Source organism: Antechinus flavipes, chromosome 1, assembly GCF_016432865.1.
Source record: "Antechinus flavipes isolate AdamAnt ecotype Samford, QLD, Australia chromosome 1, AdamAnt_v2, whole genome shotgun sequence".
Classification (NCBI taxonomy): Eukaryota; Metazoa; Chordata; class Mammalia; order Dasyuromorphia; family Dasyuridae; genus Antechinus; species Antechinus flavipes.
In genome coordinates this window covers 697,297,365-697,319,350 of record NC_067398.1, presented here as the reverse complement: position 1 = coordinate 697,319,350, position 21,986 = coordinate 697,297,365, and the positions used below count along the sequence as shown (strand labels likewise).

Below are 21,986 nucleotides of genomic sequence, written 5' to 3'. Positions count from 1 at the left end.
CTCCCTTCTTAATATCTCCTCATGCATGCTCTGCTCACTCCCCTGAGACCACAATCATCCTGCTCTCTTTCCTGCCATTCCCCAGCCACATGTCCTCAATGGACTGTCATCCTCTTACCCTTAACACCACAGAATTCCCCTAGCTTTACCCCAGTTCCTCATTATTAGGGCCTCATTTCCACTCCTATTGTCATCACCCCCTCATTCTGATTTCATTTCTTACTGACTGATCACTCCCTCTCCCCCAGTTAATCTTTAAATCCATTTTGAATATGTCAAGCCTCTGCATGAAGATGGCCTCAGTGTCTCCCCCTTGTCCAGCAAATCAAAATCATGCCTGTCAGCGAAGCGCTCTTGGTCCTTACTGGGCAGCCTCAGTTCCCCTCTTCGGCCTTGTCTCTCACTCATCTTGTCCACAAATTGTCAGGACCCTGGGACATTTCTCGGAGGCCTAGGGTGTCCTTGGCCTCCCTGCTAAGGGACATTGGCTCACATGCTTTCCTCTTGTCCCAGACTTGGAACCCTTCCTACCTCAGCTGAATTCCTACAGCACTTTGTACTGCTCTGTCATGGATCTGAGGCCTGCCTAGAACCCTCACCTGGACGTGAGCAGCTCAGAGACGTTCTCTCACTTTGTATGCTCCATAGTGCCTTGTACTTTTTAAGTCCTCAGTCAATATTGGATGAATTGCCATAGTATCATATCTTTTTTTATTCTTTCTCTTTTTTAAGATGTCCAGGATACCCTGCCCAGTTGTCCCATATTTACAAATAGAATGTAAACTTCTTGAGGACAGGAACTGTTGTGATTTTTGTTTTAGTATCCCATGGTACCATGCATATAATAGATGCTAAGCAATAAATGTTTGTAAAATGTATGTTGAAGCCAAGTTATGAGCAATTTCTTCTGGTTCTAAAAGATTTGGAATTTTGGAATTGGAGAAAAGCGATACTGCTGAGTGGAAAGAATGCTTGGTGGGGAGTCAGGAAAACTGGATCCTTGCTCTGCTCACTAGCTATGTGACTTTTTGGGCTTCAGTCTTTTCATCTAGAAAGTGGAGAATGTTTATATTCCCTACTCATAAGATTGGTGGGGAAAAGAACTGTCACCCTTAAAGCTCTGTAAATATGTATTGTGTGCTGTCATTGCTTTTTTGTGGTGGATTTCCCAAATTTGATTTGTGGTATTGCAGGAGAGCGGCTTCTGGTTGTGGAAGTGCAATGTGAGAGGTTAAGGATGCTCTACCGAGACTGTGCTCGACCCCCACCCCCGCCTCTCCAGGCAGACCGCAGACAGGTAAGCTCAATGGTGGCAATCTCATGCAGTCCTCAGTCTGCTTTTTGTTCTTTGGTGACGTGGAGATCTAGCCCTTGGCTGAGAGGCAGGGTGTCTCAATGCCGCTCAGCCCAGCACTGGCAGAATTTACAAGAAGGATTGGAGCACTGCTTTGTTGAGGGGCATTTTGTTGGAGACTATGAATTAGCTACTAGTGATCTGGAAGCATCTATCTAGGAGAAATACCTCTTAGTCTGGCCTATCATGACTTAGTAGAACAAATTAACCATCACCCCTTGTCCCTGTGATCTTGCCAATTCTCCTCCCCACCAGCTGCCATCTTTAGTCCTGGAAGAAGCCTGGGAACCATGTAACTGGATCCACTCCTGTGCCCTGAACTTATCTGGGCATTCTCTTTTATCGCCACTTTATTGTTAGCTCCACAGGGGCTCTTAGGAAGTGCTCCCTCCTCCCCACTCTGGGCTGTGCCCACGTCCTTATCTCAGATTTTTTTTACTGAGAAAATGGAAACTTCCATCTTGATTCCCATATCTCAGGTCCCCAGTGCACTGTAGTCTGGCCTCTCTTCCTCCCAGTCTGGGAAGAAGTGCTGGCAATCGTCCTTGTTTAGGCTGGCTCTCCTATTTTGTGCCCTGGGTTCCAGCCTGGGCACAGACATGCTGAGGTCTCTCCCAATCTTGACCCTCTCAGTCCCTACATGCTGACCATGTGATGGAAGCCTTTCTCTCTAAAACTGGTAGCAATCTCATGCTAAATACAATGGCTTTTCTTTAGATCTTGTTCCCTTCCTACAGCTTCTGACCCTGGGGGGAATAGAGAGGAAGAGTGGCAGGAGGACTCTCCTGCTCTTGCATTTTCCTCTCCTGTGATACTGACTGCTCACTCCTTGCTCATGGCTTCAGTTTCTTTGACTGGTTCATCATCCATCTCTCACCCATTAAACAACACAATGTCCTCTGAGGCCCTTTCCTGGCCCCACTTCTTTTTCTCCCTTGTTGATCTCATCCGATCCCTTGGTTCAGTGATTACCTGATTGTTTCTAGCCTTCATCTCTGTGCTGACCACCAATCCCCCATCACTGCAATCCATGAGAAACTCTTTCTGGAGGGTTGGTCAGCATCCCAAAGGCTGCAGCTCCAACATGGAGTTTCAGCATTGTTCCTTAGAGTCTGCTGCTGCCTCCTTGGCCCTCGGTTGAGGGCACAGCATCATTCTCGGCTCTCAGATCCTGTGTCAGAGCTCCTACCTCTTCATTCTCATTTTCTGCCTTTCCCTTGCTTACGCCCCTGTCTTTCCCTTCATAGCATCTCCATGCTCACAGTCTCCCTGTTCTCATCTGGCCTCTACACACCTGCCAAAATAAGCTTCTTCATCAACCATGTCCCATGTTGCTCACAAATCTTCAGATTCTTTTCTCTATGATAAAATATAAACTCCTCAGATTCACTTTTCAGGCTTTCCACAACTTTCCTTTACTTGCCTGTCACGCATCATTTCATGTTACTCCCTACCACGCACACTATGCTCAACCAGATGGGACATCTTTGGCTTTCTTTCTTCGCCATCCACACAGTCGTGCAAACTGTTGGCTGTGTCTGCACTCTGTTCCTTCACTGCTCTGTTTCTCTAGATTCCATTCTTCTCCTTTGCCCCCCTAACATTTTTCCCTAATAGAATGTAATTTCCTTGAGAGCAGGAATCCTTTTATTTTTATTCATTTTTGCTTTTTCTTTGTTTTCTTGATGATTAGCACAGAATTTGCCCATATAGTAAGGGTTTAAATGCTTATCAGTTGATTTTGTATTTTCAGTGCCTTGCAAACAGTAGGCACTTATTAAATATTTGTTAATTATTATTAAATTTAGAGAACAAGAAAATACAGTGATTTGACATAATGGGGGATCATAATAGATCTGTGGTAGAGTGAGAGGGCTTATAAATTTCTGAATAATCATGACTTTTTTTGATCAATGCAAAGGAATTATAAAATGATGACTTTGTCTGTAGTTATATTTTTCCCCAAAATCCATTTATACACACAATCACTGTGGTTCACTGGCTCATGGCAGATTCTGACACTTCTGTTTGGAACAATTGAGGAAGACTCCATTCTCAGAATTCCTGGTAGATTTCCACAAAAGTGTTTTTGTGTAATAGGCAAGGTGATAGCACCTGATTTTATTGGGACACTGTCCTGAATTAACCAGGGCTCTAATGCACAATTTTTCCACAATATATATGCAATATATTCACTGGCTGTATGACCTTGGGCAATAAACTTCACCTGTATGAACTCTAGTCTCCTCAGTAAACTAAGGAGCAGAATGCTGGTATGCTTATTAATTCCTAGGTTAGTTGTGAGGCTTAAACAATATAATAGATATAAAGTGTTTTGCAAAATCTTAGTTTTTCTGCAAAGTTCAGATGGTGGTGGTGATGACGATGATGATGATGATGATATTGATAATCATATAAAGGTATTTTCTTCCCGGGGCAATACAAGGGTTCCCAGCAGTAGACCTATTGAAAGGATTTCTTTTCTTGCCACAGCCCAAGGAGATCACCTGGAGTCCTTCTCGGGTGTTTCCACCTGTTCGAGCCTGCATGTTCTCATCCCACCTGACCTCTGTGACCTTCCTGGCTGATCCCAGTGCTGGTGGAGGTCTCCCAAGAGGTACATTTATCTATGCAACCTCTCCACTTCCCATTCAGGTGAGACAAAAGACCGTCTTTCATCTCCTCTCCCTCCCTTTAAGTTTGAGAAAGAATCTCTGATTGTCCCTGACTTTTCTCCAGGCTCCATCCTTCTACTGGGAAATTGAAATCGTTTCCTATGGAGATACAGATGATGACACTGGACCAATAGTTTCCTTTGGCTTTGCTACTGAAGCAGAGAAACGAGATGGTGCTTGGACCAATCCTGTGGGTACTTGCCTTTTCCACAAGTAAGTGGCTACTGTTGCCCCCAGAATATGTCAAGGGAATAAGGAAGAACCCTAAGGATTTGGAGATCGGGGGCTTTTGTTATTTAAAAATCATTTCTCTAACAGCCCTCTCAGCTTTAAATTAAGAAGATTTCTTCTCAAAGCCATATTACAATTATCCCATTCCTTTCATTTCAGCAAAGAGTTCCTGTTATTATAGTTGTTTTTTAAACTAAATTTCATGTTGTTTGCCTGGGTTTTCTTTTCATTCCCAGCAATGGCCGTGCTGTACACTACAATGGCTCCAGCTTATTACAGTGGAAGAGCGTGCGGCTGGATGTGACTCTCTCCCCAGGTAGGTGGGAAAATAGCAGTTTTCACATCTCTGGCCCCCCAGGTTGTCTTCTCGCTGGTTTAACAGAGAAAGAACAGCCGTGGCCTGGCCTTCCATTGTTTTGGGGCTCAGTCTCAGGAGCTCATTTTTCATGGGGATTACCCTTACAAATCAGGGATTAGTCATTGATGAGTCATCTTTATTGTTATCTTTGGATCCTCTTAGAAAATTCTGAGGTTTGGCCATTTTCTGCCATCATAAATGATGTCAAGCCGATGACTCCTCCTGCACCCCTCATCCTATCTCCAGGCCTCTCTTTTCCTCAGGTCGTCCCCCCACTTCCACCAAACTCCCCTCCACTGCCGTCTTGACATGACACTTCCTCATTTTCCTTAATTGGTGCTGCTGCCCCACTCCCTCTGAAATTAACTTGTCCGTATTTCATATTTACTAGACTGCTTGTTCAGGTTAGCTTCCGGAGGTCAGAAACTGTTCTCATTGCATCTCTGTGTCCTCCCTGCCTGGCACAGAGATATTTAACAAATAGTTGAGAAGTAAGAGAACTAACAAGACACTGTGGTGTAGCAGAAGGCTGGCCCCAATTCATATTCTTCCCCTGACACTGTCATTAACTCTGTGGCCCAGGGCCCTTCAGTTCCATTCTCTGCCTCAGGCGACTCCCTGAGACTGATGAGCTACCTTGAGGTGTCTGTAATCACCAACAGGCTCAGATCCTTGGCGTGGCGACATCTGGGAGCTAGGCAGGCATTTTTAGCAAGCGGCCTCTCTGAAAGGGCCAAATCGGTACCTTGGAATGAATTCTAATCTCCTCTATTTGTTTTCCATTAAGTAAGCTAAACCCAACGGCAACCTGGATGTCCACCCTGGACAGCCCCTTCTATTAGCCATGCCAGTTAAAGGGCTAACCAGTTTCACCTTTACAATAGGAGATGAGCTAATGCAAATCAGAAATGAGCTTCAGAGTGGCTGTGACCATAACGATGACTCTGATGATGTTCTTCCTTTATTCTGCAGGAGATGGGGCAGGAATCGGCTGGGAAAGGACGGAGGGCACCCCACCCCCTCCAGGACAGCCTCCCAAAGGCCGGGTCTATTTCACGTACTGTGGGCAGCGCTTGCCCCCGTGTCTGGAAGATGTCTCAGGAGGCATGTGGCCTGTGGTTCACATTCAGAAAAAGGCAGGTGCTCTCATTTAGAAATCTTGGGATTTGGGGGTTGGCTCCTATTAGCAATGCAGAAGTCCAAGACAGTTCCCAGTGAAAAGCAAATGCAGAGACCTGCTAAGGGAAGGACTTGATGCTTTTCATTGTCCCTATAGGCTTTGAGAGAATGTCATACATAAACTTTTGTGGAGAAGGAAGAAAAGGGGATAAAAGAAAGAAGAAGAGAGGGAGGGAAAAAAGGGAAAAACAGAGAGAGGAGGAGCAACTCTTTATTAACTAACTGGTGTAGGCCTCTGAGGCGATATGTCTGCACTAGCATCTTTCAGACCTTTCAGTCAGATCAAGCAGCAGCTTCTCATCCCCCCCACGATTTTCCTTTCAGAACACCAAGATCCGGGCTAATTTTGGGTCTCGACAGTTTGCCTATGCCGAAGGGCAAGCCCATCGGAATGCTGCTGACCTGTGCATCGACCTGGCTGAGGAAATCAGTGCCAACTTTGAAGCTCTTCCCTTTGCTATGGCTTCTGACAGTGACAATGATGCTGGCACCAGCATCGCTTCTGACCCGGGCACGCATGGGCCTCCCTGCCGCATTGCTGCCGTGGCTACAGCTCAACAACGTAAATGGCCATGGGTGTTTGCTTGGTAGAAAATGGAATCCTCCTATGCCACCATCACCAACATTCTCATTTAGGATGATAGGGCCATTAGATTGGGAGCTAGAGTCTTGAGAACACAGCTGGTCTAGTTCCTTTCATAAATGGGGAAACTGAGGCTCAGAGCAATTAGCAAGCTTAGGCTCCTGCTCTAAACCTTCATAGGGCCTCAATATTGGATGGGCAAGCAGACTTGAGTGCCTCGTTACAAAAGTCTCTCTCTTTTTCATCTTGAAGAATTATCCAGGTTGCTTCCCCATTAAGTTAATTGTGCCCTGAAAAACTCTTTGGGGATTCAGTGTAATTAGAGGTAACAGTTTATCCATTTGACACTCTGCTAGACATTCCTCTGAGCTCCAGCGCCCTCTCCACCCAATGAATGGGGGACCCTGTGATGGGGTTTTTGGGGTGCCAGCAGTTAAGATCTCCCCATCCAGGAAATGTATAGTTTCATTGTCCTCTGTTACAGAGTACGACAGTGACACTTCTTGTCACTACAAAGTGGAACTCAGCTATGAGAATTTCATCACCTCTGGCCCAGACCCCCACCCACCTCCTATAGCAGATGACGAGAGTGATGATGATGACGATGATGACATCCCTCAGGTAAGGGAGGTGCAGCTTTGGGTAAGGGCTGAGCAGGGCCTGCAGGACCCAGAGTGTGTGTGAATCTTGTGAAAGAGAAAGATACCAGGAAGGAATGAACTGACAAAGGAATGGAAAACAGAAAATGGAAGAAAGTGGCCCAGCCAGATGGAGGGTTATAAAGATTTATATTCATATAATCCAGCTTTGAAAAGCATCTCTGATTTATTTATTTAAAAAACAAACTACAAAGTATTTACAAGATTCTGTCTTTCTCAGGGCAAGAGGCCCTTTAGCCTGTTCAGACCCACAGTGGCCGAAAAAGGATGTCTCTTGGCATAGACTCGGTTGCACTGATGCAAAATTGCCCTCTTTTTTTCCAGTGCTGATGGGGAAACTGTCTTTAATCCAGCTGTTTGCTCCCCACAGCTGGGGGCTATATTCTCTGCTGATAAGCTGCAGATTTGTGCTCAGACATGACAACCTGGCAATAGGGAGTTTGTGTGGATGAAGGCTGGTTAAATCAGTAAAGAACTGGAACCCGCCTCCTGTGGGTTCCTGGAGCCTCACTCATCCTCTCATGGTCATTTTCCCTCTCTTTCCAGGAGGACCACTACGCCCTGCTCGTGAAAGCCTGGGAAACCAAAGTTTTCCCCACCATTAGAAGACGCTTCCGGAATGAAGCTGAGCGAAAGTCAGGCCTGGACCAGATAAAAGGGGCTCTGCAACTAGGTCTGGTGGCCCTTTTATTTGCTTTTGTTTTCTTTTGGGATAGCTGAGGAAAGAAAGAGGCAGGGACAGGAACTCCCCTTAGAGAAGCAAGCTGCCCCTCGCATGTAAGGAGAGGCCTCAGCTTGCTTCTCCCACCTTTACATCCTCCACCTGGGGTAGCTTTTGTTCTGAGAGTCTGGTTCTCACTTCCCAGTCGCTACAGAGCTGGGGTTTAGAAGATGTAGCTCGATGGATAAGGCCTGGAAGGTTATAGAATTGGCTCTTCCTCTCAAGCATCTCATAAAATTGGAGAGATGTTGCTAGCCCAAGAACAGGGCAGGTTTTGCCCTTAGATGGTAGATCAGCAGTGAATGTTTAATGTTCTGTGCTGTGAAAACTGCTGCAGACAGCTCATTCCTATTTTTAGTCTCTTTCTTTCTCTTCTCATGTTTCCTCTTCTTGGTAAACATCTGCTTTAGAGAAGAAGAAATGCCCTTTTACAAGTAGTGCTGGAGCTCTTTTTGTAGGGATAAAAATCTAGCCTTAAGGCTTAAGGCTTGATTCAGGTCCCAGTAAGGGATGCCAGCCTTTACCCTTTTTCTCTTCCAAGTAGGCCGAGCACAGCCTTCTGGAAGCCTTGCTGCCCCCCTTCTCATATATCAAGGTGGGGATGGCAATAGCTGAGCATGTCATAATATTAGTGATTCTTCCTTGCTGTTAGAATGTTGATCATTATTATAAATGAAGGAATTTAACAAACCATTCAGTAGGCATGTGTTAAATGTCTTGTAAGGGCCAGGCACTGTGCCTGGTACCAGGGGTGCCAAGGCAGAAACAGAATAGCCCCTGACCTCAAGAACCTGCCCTCTCACTAGGGGAAGATCAACACAGTTCGACAGCAACATGTAATCTGTATAATCTTTTATGAATGCAATATTTTATGTATTAATCTATAATGGTTACATAATCTTTTGATCCCTAAAAGATTATAGGAAATAGAGACAGAAAAGACCATTATTAACACAAAAGTTTCTCCCTCTGCCAGGATCAGAAAGAAAGCCTGCTCTTGTGTTGTCTTAGACCATGGTTCCCCACTTCTTCTGATTTCCAGGCTATTTTTTAACCTCTTGCCCTAGTACAGTTCGTTGAATTCCAGACATGGAGTTAAAAGGGACCTTAAAAGCCTTCCAATGTTAGAGCTGAGGTTCAGAGCTATTGTGCCTTGTCCAAGATCACAAGGCTGGTACCTGGCAGGGTCTGGATTTGAATCCATCTCCTCACACTCTAGATTCAGCCGTCTTCATCACCCCATGTTATTTCTTCATCTTCTCTGAGGTGACAATGAGACCAATGCCCTGGGCTGAGAAGGTGGGAAAAGGATCCACCAATGTAGAAGGTGGTTAATGGTCTCCTGCCAAGCATCTCTGAAGCCAGATCATTCTCAGTGTCAGGAGGTTGTTCCTCAAGGCACTAGTCCTCCCAGCCATGTGAACACAGGAGAAAGAACGGCAAGTTCGCAGCATTTGTGGGATGGAGTCTTTCCTTCTGTGGCCATGCTCCTCAAGCAGAATAGGGTTTTTTCTCTGTGGCAGCTAGATCCCAGTCCTCTCTGATCATTTGTAAGAGTCATCCCAGCAACCAGGAGCATTGTGTCATTGGGCTCCCAGGCTTATGGGAAAGGACAACAAGAAGTAAGAATGGTTCTCTGGGGCTTATTGTGATTCAGTGTTCTCTTTGAGTATCAGTACCTGGATGCTTCCTCCCCCTGCTTTTTTTAAATTCACAATTTTTTGCATTTTCAATTCGCAATAATTGTTCTGTAGTGTGAAGGAATGAAGGAAGAAGTTACTGATTGGGATTTCTCAGGCTGGTCAGGAAGCATTTTCTTTGAGAGAGATCTAGACTCCAGATATTCCTGATCACATGAAAGAAAATAAAAATAGTCTTCATGGTTGCCTGTTTTCTGGTTTAATGTACATATGCAGGGTTTCCTGTACATTGTATGGTAGGTGTAGTTTTTTAGTAGTCCTTTGAAAAATAGCGTGAGATATTTTATAGAATCCTTAAAACTAAAATATGTTAGGGAAAGGGTTGATCCTTAGCTCATGGTCTCTCCTCTTGTTTCATTTGGCACTGGTTTCTCTGATTTCTCTCTGTAAGCATCCTTCTCTAATTACAACGTCCTTTGGAATCGTGCACTACAGATTGCTCCCCTTGCTAGTTTTTATATGGACAGTTACTGAGCAGAATGGTAAATGAGGAGTATAGAGATGACCTTTATTTAAAAGCAAGTCCTGTCAAACATTCCCCTTAGTATCATGGGAAACAGCCCAACATCGGGAGGCAGATGTGATGACTGTTTGTCACCTCCCCATACTCTCTCAGCCCCAGACTGCCCACACAGTGGCTGGCCTGCTGAGGAAGAGCAGGGGACAATGAAGCTCCCACGGCCAGTCAATATGCATGAAGCCTTGAAGAGTGAGCAGCCTGAGTTGGGAAGGAGGGTGCATGAGAGCTAGCGGCATCTTTTTCTTTCAGGAATGGTGGATATCGCCCGGCAGACCGTAGAATTTCTCTATGAGGAGAATGGTGGCATTCCCAGAGATCTTTATCTTCCCACAATTGAAGACATCAAAGACGAAGCCAATAAATTCACAATTGATAAAGTTCGCAAAGGTTTCTTTTTCCTTCTTGCTTTGCTACAAGTTTGGAATTGAGAATGGGTCTTTATGAAAGCCATGACTTGGGAAACCATTATAGGGTCCAGGGTGGGATTGCTCAGGTACAGCAGGGAAGGTCCAGGTTTCTCTTACATCCACTCTTTCGGGCCACCAACCTGTCCTGACTTCTAGTAAGGAGGGACATCCTCAGGATCCCCTCCTTTTCTCAGCAGCAAAAGAAGCACAGACAGAAAATTGCTGGAGTTGGGGGCATAGGAGAGGGCAGGGGTGCGGAAGGAAGTTGCCAAAGTCTTTTCTAGCCAAGCCAGTTTGAGCCTCATCACCCTGAGGATGGCTCCATGGTGCCCCTCCAAAGGCACATTCAGATGCTGCCCACACCTCTCTTCCCATCTTGGTTCCCACTTAGAGATGATGCTGAATCACAGGCATCCAGGCACATGAATGATCTCTTCTGTTCCTTGGCCCCCAGGTCTCACTGTGGTCACGCGCTCTCCAGACAGTAACAATGTGGCCAGCAGTGCTGTGGGGACTGCACTCCCCAAATTTGCCATCCGGGGAATGCTGAAAACTTTTGGCCTGCATGGAGTTGTTCTGGATGTGGATTCAGTAAGTAAATGACTTTCACACGTGTCTTTGCTGTGCATTTCTGTCCTCACATCACTGAGCTTAAAGTGGGGAGCAGCTTCCCAAGTCACTGTGGCACCTGTTGTGCAGACATCCAAAGAGCTGGCGGCCACGGCCACAGCCAACAGTCACTCTAAACAAGCTGGTTATTGAAAAGACATGTGTCCATATTATCCCTGCATTTCCCAGGTATCCATTACAGGGAAGGGATCCCTCCATTTCCTAACTAAGGTAAATGAGAGGCACAAGTGTTTAACAACCCAAGAAACAAATTGACAGTATTTATCAAGAACCTGCTGTGCTCACAGTTTGGGGCTTTCTGCCTGGATTCTGAGAGAGCTGGGAAAATGAAGTAAGACAAGGCCCTTCCTTATCACCATTGGAGAGGTCGGTGCAGAGTGCTGGGAAGAAGCCTGAGAGGATCCCCCAGATCTGGCTTGTGCTTCAGACTCTGCGTCTCCCGAGCCTTCGAGCCTCTCACATGTGTCTCCACATCCCCAAGTCTGGTGGTCAGCAAAATGATGGGGTTGGAATGAATAATTTTTAAAGACCTCTCTGGGCTCAGTTCTCAGATGCAAACCTTAAAAAGAAACTCTTGATTGGCCTTCACGCTATGCTGAACAAGCCAGGCCCACTACACGATGAATCCTCTGAGATGGCTTGTAAGAAGCTAGCTGTCAGACCTCTGTGGAGCTTAATGCGGTATATCTTTTAGGACTGGCAGTGATGAACTCTGCCTTAAACACAGGCTTAAGCCAGCTCATAATTTCATCTTGTAACTTTAAATCATTCTGATTTGATGTAACTCAAACCTAACCATGTTAGTACTCTATGGTCTATATATAATCCTAGTGATGGAAATTCATAACACATAGGAATCACTTTTAAATAGAAAATCATAAAGGCATTGCATGAGACAATAATTTATTATTGTTTGTCAAGGGACTTGGCTTCCTGTGTTATATTGATTTCTAAGTACAGATTTATTCATTATTTTATTCCCTGTCATTTGAGTCCCAAATATATCTATATGATTTCATTCTGTACCTTAATGACTCCAAAAGAGAGATGACTCAGCAGACAGGTACCCGACTTGGAGAGCATCAGCAATGTTAAGAACATGTAACTTGGCCTAATTGTAAAATGAAGACTTTCTCCCTGGGCACTTTTCCCTCAACTCCAGTCACTTGTCAAGTCTTGTTGATGCTACCCCCTTACTATCTGCCCCTTTATCCCCACTCAGACCTGCCCTGGTCTTGTTCAAGCCCTCGGCACCTCTCACCTGGACGATCTCAATAGCCTCCTTTTGGACTCTTTGCTGTAGGTGTGACCCGATCAGTCCTTTGTTCAGTAAACTCTACTGGCTCCCAAGTCTCTGGCGGACAAGCTCCTCAGTCTGACATTCAAAACAGCCACCACCTGGCTCCAGGCCAGCTTTCCTGGTTTTGCCTTCCTTGAGCCCAGCTGGCCTCTGGGCTATTTCACCTATAATGCCCCCTTGACCATCTCAGTATTGTACCTTCTGTTCCTTCCTCTGCTTCTCCAAATCCTTACATTCCTTCAGATATTACCTCTCTGTGAGATCTTTACTGATCCTCAAACTGTTGGGTCTGCCTGACAAAATGTTCTTATATCCACTCTTGTATAGAACTTCTGTGTGTGTCTGTCGTTTCCCTTCTTGAGGGGAGGGACTTTGGTTTGTCTTTTTATCCTTGATGCTTGGCATTTAGTAGGCACTTAATAAATGCCTGTGGATTGATTCCATCTGTAAACAATAACACATAATTGGGACTTTTAAAAGTTTAATATATGCACATGTTTAACATATAGTGGATTACTTGCCATCTAGGGAGGGAGTAGGGAACAGGAAAGAGTAAAAGATTTGGAACAAGGTTTTTGTAAGGGTGAATGTTGAAAATTATCTAGGCAGAGAAAATAAAAAACTTAAAAAATAAAAATTCACAGACAAAAATAAGTTTAATACAGGTTGCACAGATTCATCTTAACAATTTAAATTTATATCCATTGACTGACTGGATTTGTATTGGTTTTTTTAGACTATCCATTGGTATCTAACACATACATATTTAAATTTCCTCTAATCAGTATACCATTAATTAATATATTATTATATCATTAATCATTTTCCCTTCATTTCTGTTTTAAATATTTTCTACTACTTTTCAATTGCATTTTATCTGGAAGATTAAAACATTCTTCAGTTTGGGGGACTGTTGTGGTCTTTTTCCCTTTAATTTAAAAAAAGCCACATATTTAATAGTATTATATGTGGCATTTTTTCCAAGAGTGATGTACAATTCCTTTCTCTATCAAATCATTTATTTGAGGGTAAATTAGCTCTGAGCCAGCAATTGGCTGCCACATAGAAGAGGATTAGAAAGCTTGGAATGGAGAATAAATTTTTAAATTATGCAAATAAAATCATTAATAAACTTTTTTTTATTGTTGAAGGTAAATGAACTTGTGCAGGTTGAAACTTACCTCCGCAGTGAAGGTGTGTTGGTACGGTACTGGTATCCTATAGACATGCTAGAAAGGCCTCCTGCAGGCTACCGGAGGACTGCCACTAATGGGTTAGTTACACTGGACAACACCAATATTCAGATTCACAGGTAATTGAAAATTTCCTTAATCAAAACTCACTGTCTGACAGGTCTACACAGGAATAGCCCTGCTGCTGAGTTCTCCTCCCCCAGATGCCATTTAGTCCCTAAATCAGTCAGGTGCTTGTTGAACACCTACTGCTGTGCCAGGCATCTTGGGGGGCAAGAGGAGGGTTAGAGAAGAATTAGGAGGGGAAGCCTGACTCACCAAGAGGGAGACATCCTAGCATAAGAGCACACCCACAAAGGGGTTGTTTGTCTATTACTAGTAGTAGCATTTCATTGGGTGCTAGATTTGTAATTATTTATTATAGCCTTATTTATTATTATTAGCTTTAATAGAAAATCATCCCCCAGGTCTATTTCTTATGTTCCTTCATGAGGTGCTGAAAGCTTTTCTACTTAGTAGACCCTTTGGTTTGTTATTGACAAACATCTATCAGGAAAGAAAATAGCTGGTTATTGATAGACAAAAAAGGTCACACTTCTTAAAGGGATTTTAAAAGTTGGAGGTAGCATCCAAATGTGGGGTGTAGTTATTGTCATTGATAACATAACTCTAGGGAGAGGGAAGCATGAAGTATTCAGTACAAATGTCCTCAGGGACCAAAAGCTTGCATTTGGGGCTTCATGGGGCAGTTCATCAATAGGGAGATTGATGTTCTTATCTAGTGATTTCCAGTGATAAAGAGTATGTATTTCTGTGTTTTTCAAAGATTTTCTTTTCAAATAAAAATGAAGGAATTCATCAGCAAAAGAGGTTTCTGAAACTCCTTTTCTGGGTGCAAAAATATTCCCATCAGTCAGATAAAACTTAAACCAGGAAAAGCTTCCTTGTTTGTCTTGTGTCTCTGGGCTTCATAGATTTGATTGTTTGAAATTGGAAATGAAAAGATCTAAAGATGTAAGCATCTTAATTTAAGATCTAGTATATATCTGTGCTTCTTTCTACCTCCCATGATACATTTACATTGATAAACAACTGTACCCAAGAAGGAAGCGTGACAGTTATTTAATCCGTCTTTCCAATGAGTTTGCTTACATTTGGTTTCTGCATTTCTTGTGTATTAATAAGTCGGTGCCAGCCAAGGACCAAAGCTTGTGTTCATGACTGCCAGTTCCTGACGGAGTCCAAGTGTTCTTAAAGTAAATTTAATTTAGGCTATTCAAGAAATATCAGTTAATAATGACCGCATCCTCCGGGGGGATCTTTGAAGGCTTGAAAACTTGTACACATTTTAAAGTTGGCTCAAAAAGACATTTTTGTGTAGTTTTCATCTCTAAAAGGTTCTCTTCTTGTGGGTGACTAACAAATAAAAGCTGGGTGCAAACTAGCCCAAAGCTCAAATACTGGTGAGATAGCAAGTACTTAGGGATAGAGACACCCTCCAGACCAGACCTAGTTGGGCAGTAATGAGCGCCTCTGCTTTAAAAGTTTCTCCTCTCTGCTTCCTCTGTGGCATTAAAGCACACTGTTCGGCCCCTTGATTTTTCCTTTCGGCTCTGCCCCAGGCACAGGGTTCACCCTGAGAGGCCCGATGTTTTGGCCCGGCAGGTGGGGTTAAGTGACTTGCCCAGGGTCACCCAACTAGCCAGTGTGAGTGTCTGAAGCTGAGTAAACTCAGGGCTGGGGTTCTGTCCACTGCGCCATCCAGCTGCCCCTGACGCAATGTTCTTTTGCCTAGAATGAGAAATGAAAGGGAAGTCACCAGGGTGGTTTGGGAGAAAGGGCAGCTGCTGGGGCTAAGGTGGTGGAGGGGAGCCGGAGACTCTGACCCTCCGCGTTGCCTGTTTGTCTCTCCAGGGAGCTGCTGAGGTGCGAGGCCTCCCTGGCCAGGCTTTACTGCCGCATGGCCCTCCTCAACATCTTTGCCCCCAAACTGCCTCACCTGTTCACTCGCCTGTTTCACATCCCTGCCGTTCGGGACATCACCCTGGAACACCTGCAACTCCTGTCCAGTCAGCTCCTTGCTCCACCCCTTCCTGGTAAAATATAGCTTTGATTTTCGTCTCCTCAGTCATGTCACACGCAGTAGGCCTACTGCGCGCCCTGGTCAGCAGGTGCCTCTTCAGACTCGCCCAAAGTCACAGGATGATGCCGTGCCCTTTGTCCTTGTTCCCTTTGAGATCCCCGGCAGAGTGCAGGCTCAGGTGGAAAATGGAACTTTCCAAATTGTTATTATCTGTTTTATTCCTGCGAAGTTGGCCCTAGTTCTTCAAATTTCTACTCCTTTGAGACGCCAGGTGGCTCAGAGAGAGGCAAGGGAGGGTCTCTTAGCCAAATGATGGAGAGCCCCGGATGGCTTCTTCAGTATCATGAGAATTAGAGAATAGCCCCCGGGAGGCAGCCCCTTTCACCCTGTGACTTCAGGCAGAGCGGCCTTAAGGGAGGCCACCACACATCCTTTTTTGGGGGGAAATGCCATGATTCCTGCTTGGGGGCGTGGATTAAAGCCCTTCCAGTATAGAGCTGAGACAAAATCTTTGGGCTTTATTGTGCTCCCCAGACCCAGGGCAAAACCCAAGAGATGCAACCATCCCTCTCTCCTTCCTTTCACCCCCCAGCTACCCAAGCTGACCCGTGCAATCTGCCTTCTGATCCCTGCCCCTGCTTTACCAGAAACTTGGAAGAGGATCTGGGAGGAGGTTGGAGGAGGTGCTGGGGAGGGAGGCACACTCAGTAGAACCTTTGGTCGGCTGGATGCGCAAGTCCACGCTTCATTCGGGGCCGCACCCGGGGTAGTTGCCTCCTCCGTCCCCTCCCCACAGTAACGATGCCCACCACAGATGCATGTGCAATGTCCCCAGCAGCACCAGGCCTCGTTGGGATTCTCCAGTGCTGAGGTTTCCTTGACCTTTCTTTCCCTGCCCCTGGGCTTGGAGGCATTAAATTGTGCTTGTAGATCTCCTGAACTCCTCTCAGAATCCTCTGGTAGTTGATCGGTGGTTGGGGGAGGGAAGCCAAGCTCTTGGTACCTTCCAGGTGTTGCTGGTCTGGGCGCGCTTTCAGATCCAGCCTCCCGAGTGAATGAGTGAGGGTCCTGCTGACTGCACCCCCTGCCCCGGGCCCCACACTCAGGCCCTGTTTGGTTTCCTTTTTGCAGATGGCACGATCAGCTCCAGTGCTGTGCTCCTGGCCCAGTCTCTGCAGCACTGCATCCACGCGCAGAACTGTTCTGCCGCAGACCTCTTCTACCAAGGCAGCTCACAGACCGTCAGAGAGTGGCTCAATGTCGCCATCACTCGGACCCTCCATCAAGGAGAAGAGAGTCTTTTGGAACTAACGAGACAGATCTGTTCTTTCCTGCAGGTAAAAAAAAAAGTCTTTGATAATATCTTTACTGTGATCAGTCTTGTTCATTTTATTCTCAGTCAATTTCCTGTCCTCTTCTCTGGGTGCCCTGATTTCCCAGTCCCTGTAGGACCCTCCCAGTCCACCCCACTGCTGCCCAGAGACTTCTTCTCCCGAGGACAAAATGGGTCTATTTCTGTTTGTAGCCTGTGGTTTTCATGCTTAAATGTCTCTCCACAGACAGCTCCGGAACAGTTTCCCTCAGAAGAATTCCCAGTCTCTGAATCCAAAGTCAACATGGATGTTAACTTCCCTGGGGCTGCCTTTGTCGTCGTGTCTTGTAAAGAGAGTCAATCTGGCTTCCGCAAAGAGTAAGTGGCCCTTGGTCCAGCAGAAGGTCTCAGAGAGGGAAACCCGGGAAGGGGCTTGACAGAGTTAGCAGAGAAATAGGCCAGTGATCTCTGGCACACTTGCGGCTTCCTTTTCTCTCGGACCATTTCTTTCTTTTTTCAGTTCACTTTTTATTGAGTGTTTTCTTTCCACATCTTCTCCATTTGCCTCCTCTCCCCACTCCCTGAATGGCCCAGAGAGCCATCCCTTATCTCGAAGAAGGAAAAAAAGCAATTCAGCAAAAGAGAGCCAAGCCCCTCCTCTGCTCTGCCCAAAGTGCTTTCAGGATGCCCAGCCCCGATCCTTCAATTCCTTTGGTGCTTGTGTTTGTTTTGTGCTCTGAGCACCTTGTTTCCCTGGCCCTCTTGGTGCACATGAGCCTCCTCATGCCATGCTTTTCTCGGTCATTCATTTTCACTGTCTCACATCTCAATAATATTCCATGACATTCATATACCAGAACTTGGTTAGTCTTTTTCCAGTTAATAAATCCAGGGCATTTACTTTGGGAAACATTTTCTGACAGAGAAATGGTTATGAATAAGAATAAGAATAATAACCACAGACATTATATAATATTTTATAATTTACAAAGTACCTGCCAGAATTCTAGTTGGTCCTCATAACAGCCCTGAGAAATAGACCATTAAAGATCTTTCTTTTTATACTTGAAGAAGCAGGCTTATGGAGGCTAAGGGACTTCTTCAAGGTAATATCCTTAATAGATGGCAATCAGGACGCAAACTAAGGTCTTCTGAGGTAGCATCCAGTGCTCTTTGAGTTTGGCCCCCCTCACAAAAGACAGTGGAAATGTTTTGGTGTGATTGCTTTAGCTAAGTCTCTTAATCTTCTCGGTTAGCCACATCTGTCAGTAGTGTCCATCATCCCAGTGATTCTTCCATCTCTGCTCCTTTCTTCTTTCACAGCTCCTCCTTATACAAGGCTCCGTGGGCCCGGGTGCTCTTGTATGGGCTGGGCCACAAAGTAAAGCGTAATGGCCAGCTTAATCTCATTGAAGCCATCTGCTATCCCCGGGACGCTTCTCCAACCAACACGGGGCTCACTCCACCTCCCACCACCAACCAGTATCCTTCCGTGATCATTGCAGCCGACAAAGTCCACATCAAACTGGGTAAATCTCTTGATTAACTTATGGTGATGAAAGAGTGGAAATTATTTCTCTGCTTTTTCTCTTCTAAAATGGAAGGGATTTTCTCCTTTACTAAGTATTTCCTACTGATAAAGATAAGGTCTATTTAGTATGGTCTACTTAGGAGACCTGCGTCATTGTGCAAAGGCCTGGTCAGATGATGCTTTGTTTGGGGGTAACAGGGATGGCGAGTTTCTTTCCATACATGATTTAGGATGATTAATGATGGTTGGAATGGCTTCTTCTTAGTATGTTTGGACCAGAACAATAAATCATTTAAATTTCATCATCCCAACTGAGTTTCATCCAGTTCTCACCCCTCAGAACTGCTGTGATTAAATTGGGCTCCAGGGGATTGGTTCATGAAAACCACAGATGAATCTCGTCTCTCCCATCATCTTCAGTGGTTGAATCCAGTTTTAGGTGACAAAGAAATTTATTTAAATCCAGAGAGTGCTGCTTACACAAGATGCTGTTTGTGGGTGGATAAAGGAGGAGGAAGGAGGGACCTTTGGTGTTGGCTGCTCCAGCACTGAGAGTCTTCCCCAAGGAGAAAGAGCCAGGCAGGCTCAGTTTTCAAGTGGAATTGGATACTGAGCTGAAGAGTACTCTGACCATGTGGAAGTCATGTTAAGTCTATAGATTAGCTTTCAATAATTAGGTTTTAAACGAAGGAGCCCTGACACCATATTTCTGCTCTTGAGAGAGCTTCATGAGAGTAGTCAGCTAGAAATGTAGGCTTGTCCACAGAACTGCTTCCTTATTGTATTCCTGGTGAACAATAATAATAACAAAATTTTTTAAATAAATAGCTCTTCAGAGCTAGAAGGGGGTCTTTGAGATCAAACAGTCCACAACTGATCCTCTATTCCCTACTTGAATAAAATGCTCTTAGCTGTCCCGCAAACAAGGGGTCTTGCCAGGACCAACGTTGGGCATTGGGAACCTGCAGAGTATGTAGTCAGAGTGGCTGCCCCTTCACAAGCTTGGAAGGAATGAGTACAAGTATTATTTTCCCCGCTCAAGAGAAAACTGAGGCTGAGAGAGCTCAGGTGAACTGGCCCCAGTGACACAGCTTCTTAGTGGCAGAGCTGCCTTCCGAGCCACCTCCAGCTCTGGAGTTCTCCTAGCCTGGGGCTCCTTCAGCAGCAGCTCTCCAAGTGGTCCCAATCAGTGCAGTGGCTGGCAGCCAGCCGGAAAACCCTAGGGCCTGATGACAGCTTGTGCCCATGTATCAGCAGAGAATTGGGAGAGCCTTCCAGAAGAGGAAAAAGTGGTCTTAACTTCCAGAAATCATTTTCCTGAGTACAAGTTAGAGTATATTTGACCAGATAACAGTTACTGAAGGTGACAGGACCTTTAAACTCAATCTAGGTTGCCAAGTGATAGGACAGCACAAAGATGGTGCCATCTTGGGCTGTAAGAAAGACCTGGTATTCAGACTGGGGAGATGAGAGTTCAGTCATCCCCTGCTCTGGGCAGATGAGCACCGCAGTCAAGTCTACTCCCAGAAACTGTTGTGGTGAGCAGCAGGGCTCCAGGAGCTTGGTGACCAGCATGGCCATCAGCCAAGGAGCCGCTTGGAGGGAAAAAGAAGTGAGAGCCCCAGACTTTGTAGACTCAGGCCCTGCCAGGGTTGGAGAAGAGCTCTCAGTTTATTCTCACCTAGGACCTAGGGAAGGAGAGAAGAGCAGCCTTTTAGTCTGTCTTGTGCAAGAAGAAGTAGCTGGCTCTTAGTCTCAGAAAGCAGAGCTCAGATCAGAAAGAGGAGAGAGAGATTTTCCAGAAAGTGTGTCATTGGTCTGGTGCCACTTGGATGAGAGAGCCTCAGAGATCCTCCCCAGCTGAGAATCCTAGCAGTCTGTGACCACAGCGGCATATCACCCATTTCATGGGGTTGTACCCCACAACTGGCCAGGCTTCCTCACGGTAACTCCCTGTAGTCAGGACAGGGCCAGCACACTCATTTAAGGAGTGGGAATATTGCAGGGACTGTCTTCCTAAAGTACAAGCCGGCACTCGCCGTCAGGTCAGCGAAATGAGTTGGTTTTTTAGTGGTTTAATTAGTTGTCACTTCCTCACTTTTACCCTGCTTCCCTGACTTCAGTTGTCCCCTTTAAAAGCAAATGGTGCAGGCTTCCCATTAGTAAAATGCCCATCTCTGTTGCCATCCTCTCCAGCATGGCTTCCACCAGCCTGTTTCGTACCATCATTGAATTCAAGTGCTAAAGTGTTTCTATTGGGCTTATACCCCAAAGAGATACTAAAAAAGGGAAAGGGACCTGTATGTGCCAAAATGTTTGTAGCAGCCCTGTTTGTAGTGGCTAGAAACTGGAAAATGAATGGATGCCCATCAATTGGAGAATGGCTGGGTAAATTGTGGTATATGAATGTTATGGAATATTATTGCTCTGTAAGGAATGACCAGCAGGATGAGTACAGAGAGGCTTGGAGAGACCTACATGGACTGATGCTAAGTGAGATGAGCAGAACCAGGAGATCATTATACACTTCGACAACGATATTGTATGAGGATGTATTCTGATGGAAGTGGATTTCTCTGACAAAGAGACTTAACTGAGTTTCATTGGATAAATGATGGACAGAAACAGCTACACCCAAAGAAGGAATACTGGGAAATGAATGTGAACTATTTGACTTTTGATTTTCTTCCCGAGTTATTTTTACCTTCTGAATCCAATTCTCCCTGTGCAGCGGGAGAACTGTTCGGTTCTGCAAATATGTATTGTATCTAGGATATACTGCAACATATTTAACATATATAGGACTGCTTGCCATCTTGGGGGTGGGGGGGGAAGGGAGGGAGAGGAAAAAACGAAACATAAGTGATTGCAAGGGATAATGTTGTGTAAAAATTATCCTGGCATGGATTCTGTCAATACAAAGTTATTATTAAATAAAATTAAATTAAAAAAAAAAAAAAAGAATTCAAGTGCTAATCGGTGACTTTCCTTCTGGGGGCGGGGCATTCTAGGGGTCTCCCCACCTCCGGGAGCTGTGCTGGTGTTGCATTCTCTGCCGCTGGAATTCCCGCTGGCCATGGCCTTCGCAGAGCAGCTGTTGTCTTGGAAATCTGAAGAGGGTGAAGGGAAATCCGAAGATGAGCCTGACCCCATCATCCCAGCTTCAGTTCTGCTGCAAGTGGTGGAGCTCCTCGGTGAGACCTGGGGAGATGGCGGGCGGACAGAGCCCTGTCAGCCTGAAAGTTCGGTCTGAGCAGGATTTCACTTGGGTCTCACCACTGTCCTGAGAAGCTCTTGTTTTCCCCTTTATCAGTGAGGAAACAAGCGCTTTGAAAGGTTAAGTAACATGTCAGGGTAATGGGTAGTAAACGGGTTTGAGATCCAAACCCAGGTCCCCTCACCCTAGTGCACAGATCCGGCCAGGTTCTCCAGCCGGAGGGCTCCGCCTCCTCTCCAGTGTCAACATCGCACCCCTCCTTCTTTAGAACCTCCATCAGCCTCCAGCTGATGGCTGGGCAAGTTGTTTTCTAAGATTGGAGGGGAAAAAGGT

At 45.4% G+C, this 21,986-nt stretch overlaps 1 protein-coding gene across 8 annotated transcripts in view; it reads left to right on the top strand.

Moving 5' to 3' along the window:
* The window catches only part of HECTD4 (HECT domain E3 ubiquitin protein ligase 4), a 178,256-nt gene that overhangs the window by 134,701 nt on the left and 21,569 nt on the right, over positions 1-21,986 (top strand). For all 8 annotated transcript variants that reach the window (XM_051972808.1, XM_051972812.1, XM_051972811.1 and 5 more), the window contains exons 45-60: positions 1,194-1,297; positions 3,848-4,009; positions 4,094-4,242; positions 4,497-4,576; positions 5,591-5,754; positions 6,122-6,359; positions 6,865-7,001; positions 7,586-7,712; positions 10,230-10,367; positions 10,842-10,978; positions 13,469-13,629; positions 15,425-15,606; positions 16,725-16,930; positions 17,153-17,283; positions 18,229-18,434; positions 21,448-21,630. In XM_051972808.1, coding sequence (XP_051828768.1) covers positions 1,194-1,297; positions 3,848-4,009; positions 4,094-4,242; positions 4,497-4,576; positions 5,591-5,754; positions 6,122-6,359; positions 6,865-7,001; positions 7,586-7,712; positions 10,230-10,367; positions 10,842-10,978; positions 13,469-13,629; positions 15,425-15,606; positions 16,725-16,930; positions 17,153-17,283; positions 18,229-18,434; positions 21,448-21,630 — 2,505 coding nt within the window. The remainder of the gene's footprint in view (positions 1-1,193; positions 1,298-3,847; positions 4,010-4,093; positions 4,243-4,496; positions 4,577-5,590; positions 5,755-6,121; positions 6,360-6,864; positions 7,002-7,585; positions 7,713-10,229; positions 10,368-10,841; positions 10,979-13,468; positions 13,630-15,424; positions 15,607-16,724; positions 16,931-17,152; positions 17,284-18,228; positions 18,435-21,447; positions 21,631-21,986) is intronic.